This window comes from Arachis duranensis, chromosome 3 (genome assembly GCF_000817695.3).
Source record: "Arachis duranensis cultivar V14167 chromosome 3, aradu.V14167.gnm2.J7QH, whole genome shotgun sequence".
Taxonomy (NCBI): Eukaryota; Viridiplantae; Streptophyta; class Magnoliopsida; order Fabales; family Fabaceae; genus Arachis; species Arachis duranensis.
This window is the reverse complement of record NC_029774.3, coordinates 102,321,106-102,325,673: the sequence shown is the minus strand read 5'-3', so window position 1 is coordinate 102,325,673 and position 4,568 is coordinate 102,321,106. Positions and strand designations below refer to the sequence as shown.

Here is a 4,568-nt window from a genome sequence, read left to right as displayed (position 1 = left end):
ACTAATCTAACTACCCATTTCTCACTTTTTCACATACTCATGTATTTTCCATCCATTTCACAATACTTATGCATTGATCTTATTTGAACTTTACTTTGGGACATTTTGTCCCCTTTATTGCTTTTCTTTTTTCTTTCTTTTCTATATATTTTCTTTTTCTCTCTCTTTTTTTTTCTTTTTCACTTTTATTTCTTTTTTTTTCTTTTCATTCCTTTCTCTTCTCTTTTTTTTTTCTTTCAAACTTTACACAAGAACATCAATACATAAGGTCTATTCATTTAATCAATACATGAGCATGTACCCAATTCCCCAATATAAAAATACAAAACACAAACACTCTTTTATCCCAACCAATGTCCCAAAGTCTTTCCACTCTTGGATGACACTCACACTCACTAGCCTAAGCCAATCAAAGATCCAAATAAGGACTTTTATTGTTTTTCGCTTTAAGGCTCGTAATGTGCTAAATTAAGAACAAAGTGGGTTAATCATAGGCTCAAATTTGGCTAACAAGGGAAGATAAAAGGTAAGGCTATTTGGGTAAGTGAGCTAATGAAATGATGGCCTCAATCATGTAAATGCATGAATACACAAAATAATGGACATAAAGAATGAAACAAAGCAAAGATTACAATCATAGGAAGAGAATAATGCACACAAGAAGGAGAGTAAGTGGTTGTAAGATGCAACCACACCATTAGGCTCAAAACTCACTTGCTTGTGTTCTTAGCTCAAAACTATGTTCCAAAATATAATTCTTCATGCAATTTGGCATCAAAGCATTTAAAATTTTGCAGTGCCCCATGATTGTCCCCAAAGTGTTGGTTTCTTTAAGAAAGAATTCATTGTTCCAACCAGGTAAATTTATCATGCAGATGGTGTCAACTAAAACTTACTCATGCAACCTATCCTAATTTATTCAGATTTTACCTACGGAGATCGGTCGGTCGACCTCCCCACACTTAAAACTTAGCACGGTCCTCCGTGCTGTAGGTAAGGCGCAGTGGTTGATCGAGCTCCGAGTGTCCCACATCTCCGATGTTATCGCTCTCTCTGCTTGAAGTTGCGATAGATGTGGAGATATCGGGTTCCTCCATAGGTGGGGTGACTATGCTTAGAAGTCTCTTCACATGAGCATAACGGCGTTGGTTGCGCCTCTCATAACGGTCCAATTTCTTGTGAAGGTCTTCAAGGCGTTGGGTGGCGGATTTTTGTGGTGCGGATGAGGTAGTGGTGTCGCGAGTTGAGTTGGTCAGTCCAAGGTCCTTGGCGACTTCCGGAGGCTTGAGGCACTTCTTGGTCGGAATAACATCTCCCTCGACCGGGATCGAGGTCCTCCGATCCTTAGCCTCTCGGTGGACACCGGCTGCCGCTACTAATTCAGTCACCATAGCGGGGAAGGGTAAGTTTCCCTTAACATGAATACGCCCCATGGATTGGCGAATGGCATGCGAAATGTTGACCGGTTTCTCGGTTAGGATGCACCATACTAATAAGGCAAGCTCGGCGGTAATGGATGACCCATGGGTGCTTGGGAGCACGTAGTGAGCTAGAATTTGGGCCCATGCCGTGGCTTCTTGAGTGAGGTGGCGGACATCTAAACCCTTGGGTCTTTGCTTGATAGTTCCCCGAATCCAATATGCGTCGGGTAAGGCAATGACGCGGAGGATCGCGCTCCAATCGAATGCACGGTCATCGCATGCAGCCAAGACTTCTTCGTAGGCGTCATATACATCCGTTGATGGGTCAATCCCAAGGACTTCTTGGATGGTTTCCACTGTGACTGACACTTGCTTTCGGCGCACAAAGATTGATGTGAGAAGGGGAGAGTGGTAGTTGGAGTAGAATTCCACTACCCATGAGAGATTGGCCTCCTTTGGTTGCCTCAAGAGGAACCTCCATTGCCTCCGGTCAATGTGTGGCATCACAATCGGACTGAGGTGAGCCGGTAGGACTGTGGCATCACAATCGGACGGAGGTGAGCCGGTAGGACTAGGAGGGGTTCCGGATGATAATTCCTTTCGATCATTCTTGAGTAAACAAGTTCGCAGTAGCGGTTGGGAAACTTGTTCGGATCCTTAGGAGGGTTGTCCTTCTCTAAAACATCAACGGGGCCCTTAGTCTTCTTTAAGAGTGGCTTGGCCGTTTGTTCTTGGTGTGATTTGGTTGGGGCTGGCCTCTTTGGAGTCTTTCCTTTGTTCTTTTTGATGACCATCCTATGAGAATAAAGACAGGAGAACATCAAATCCAAGTAAGTGGAAGTAAATGTGATTATGCGATGAAAAGTTATGCCATAGAATATGGGTATCATTGTCACATGACAGCTGCAACATGTAACTAAGATAACATGAGAAGAGGAAGGCAAATCATTTTCATATGGTATAAGGGTAATTTATGCATGCAAGTAGGGAGCATGAGAAGCATATACCCTTAAGGACCACAAATGGAAAGCAAGTTAAGAAAATGTGAGTGAATGGATTGGGGGAAATGGGGATGCGCCTAAAAGTGATAAGTTGAGAGGCAATTTAGTCAAAGTGGGCTCAAAAGTCAAGTATGCCTTTCATCGAACACTTGGTGTGCATCATGTTGTAGTGTGTGATTAGAAGATGGTGAAAGCAATGTAGTAAGTCACAATCCACTGTAAATGATTATAGTGCACAGTGATTATAAGAAAAACAAGCAACACAACTCATCTACTAATGCAAGTGAAGTGGAGACCCAAATGCCCATGGAGAGTGAATTTGAGGGAGGAAGAAGGAAAAGAAAACAAAAACAAAAACCTCCTAAAGAAGTTACTAAAATAAAAGAAGAAAGAAGCTAACTAAAAGAATGTGAAACTAAATGAATAAGAACACAAGAGATGGTAGCTTAGTATAGTACCTTGTGAGATGATGAAGAAAATGGGAGAGGAAGTTGTGGTGTGGGTTGATGGGGAGTGGTGGAGAAGGTAGTGTCTGGTAGAAGGTGGTGTAGAAGAGGGGATGGAGGGATGGGGGTGAAAGGGGGAGTGTGCCCCTTTTGCAAGTTGGGTGTGTAGTAGAAGGTATGAGAGGGAGAAGAAAATGTAAAGTGAAAGTGAAGGGGTGAGTGTGCCCCTTTTGCATTGGCGCCGATCATCCGCGCGTGCGCGCGCAGTTCGCGCTCGCGCAGTGAGGCGAGGTGGAAAGGGACGCGCGCGCGTCCATGCGCTTGGACTGGGGGCACAAGGGAGGCATAGGGGTGGCACAACTCTCTGGACGCAGTACCAGAGATTGCTGCAGGGCCCTTGGCGCGCGCGCGCACAGTGCGCGTACGCGTCAACGCGGTTGTGCCCCAAGCATGAGAAGGGCCTGGAGGGGGCTCAACTCTCTGTGAAATGGCTCAGAGAGGAGTGCAGGATCAAGAGACGCGTGCGCGGCTATGGCGCGCGCGCGCGTCTTGTGCTCGCAAGGTATGGACGCGTGCGCGCTAGGTGCGCGTACGCGGCAGAGGTTTTGGGCTTGTGGCTTGGTATAGGCCTGAGGGAGGCCTAACTCTCTGGAGTATGTACCAGGAGTGCAGCAGGGGAATCGGTGCGGACGCGCATAGCGCGCTTGCGCGTCAATTGGCAGATTTTGCCCAGGGGCGCGGACGCGCCATGTGCGCGTGCGCGCGAGCTTCCTGTGCTTCAGGCATGGTTCTGGCATGGTGTGGGCGCAACTCTCGGGTAAATGTATGGGGGCTGTTGTTCGCAATCCACGCGTCCGCGCACGGTATGCGTCCGCGTGGGTGACCATCGAATGCCTTAAGGACGCGTGCGCGCCAAGCGTGCGCACGCGCAGAGGGGGTTGCTTTTCCTAATTGTGCATATGTTTACATCACTATTGACATTTCAACTCCCCCCTTCATAAGCAGGGCATTTTGCTTGGTAAACCATCTAACAATCTATCTAAACATCTATGAATTTAACAAATGACGGGGGATTGACATTAAAATCTATCTAACAATCATGAAGTCAAGGGTCTATGTACAAAGCTCAAAGGAAGATCTTACCATGGTGGGGTGTCTCCCACCTAGCACTTTTGTTTAACGTCCTTAAGTTGGACTTTCAGCAGCTCATAATGCTTGTTCAAGAGTTGCATCCCTCAAGAGGAACACTTCAAATTCCTTGGAGGTCTTTCTTTGCTCACCATGATACAATTTGAGACGGTGCCCGTTTACCTTGAAGATGTCCGGGCTTGTTGGGTGGCGCAAGTGGTAGACCCCATAAGGTTCTACTTTCTCCACTTGGTAGGGTCCATCCCACCTTGATCTGAGCTTTCCGGGTAGTAGTCTCAACCGTGAATTGTAGAGGAGAACTAGGTCACCAGGTCGAAACTCTCTTCTCCTAATGTTCTTGTCATGGATGGCTTTCAACTTTTCCTTATAGAGCCTAGCGTTATCGTAAGCTTCTAATCTCAAACATTCCAATTCCGCCAATTGAAGCTTTCTCTCTATTCCGGCCCCACCCAAGTTCATATTACACTCCTTTACGGCCCAATAAGCTTTGTGTTCAATCTCCACCGGTAAGTGGCATGCTTTACCATATACAAGCCGGAAGGGGCTCATGC

At 46.3% G+C, this 4,568-nt stretch overlaps 1 protein-coding gene across 1 annotated transcript; it reads right to left on the bottom strand.

Moving 5' to 3' along the window:
• Positions 1-4,074: 4,074 nt before the first annotated feature.
• LOC107479896 (uncharacterized) lies at positions 4,075-4,566 on the bottom strand. The gene has a single exon (XM_016099994.1). It carries the CDS (start codon positions 4,564-4,566, stop codon positions 4,075-4,077), a length of 492 nt encoding a protein of 163 aa, XP_015955480.1.
• Positions 4,567-4,568: the final 2 nt, after the last annotated feature.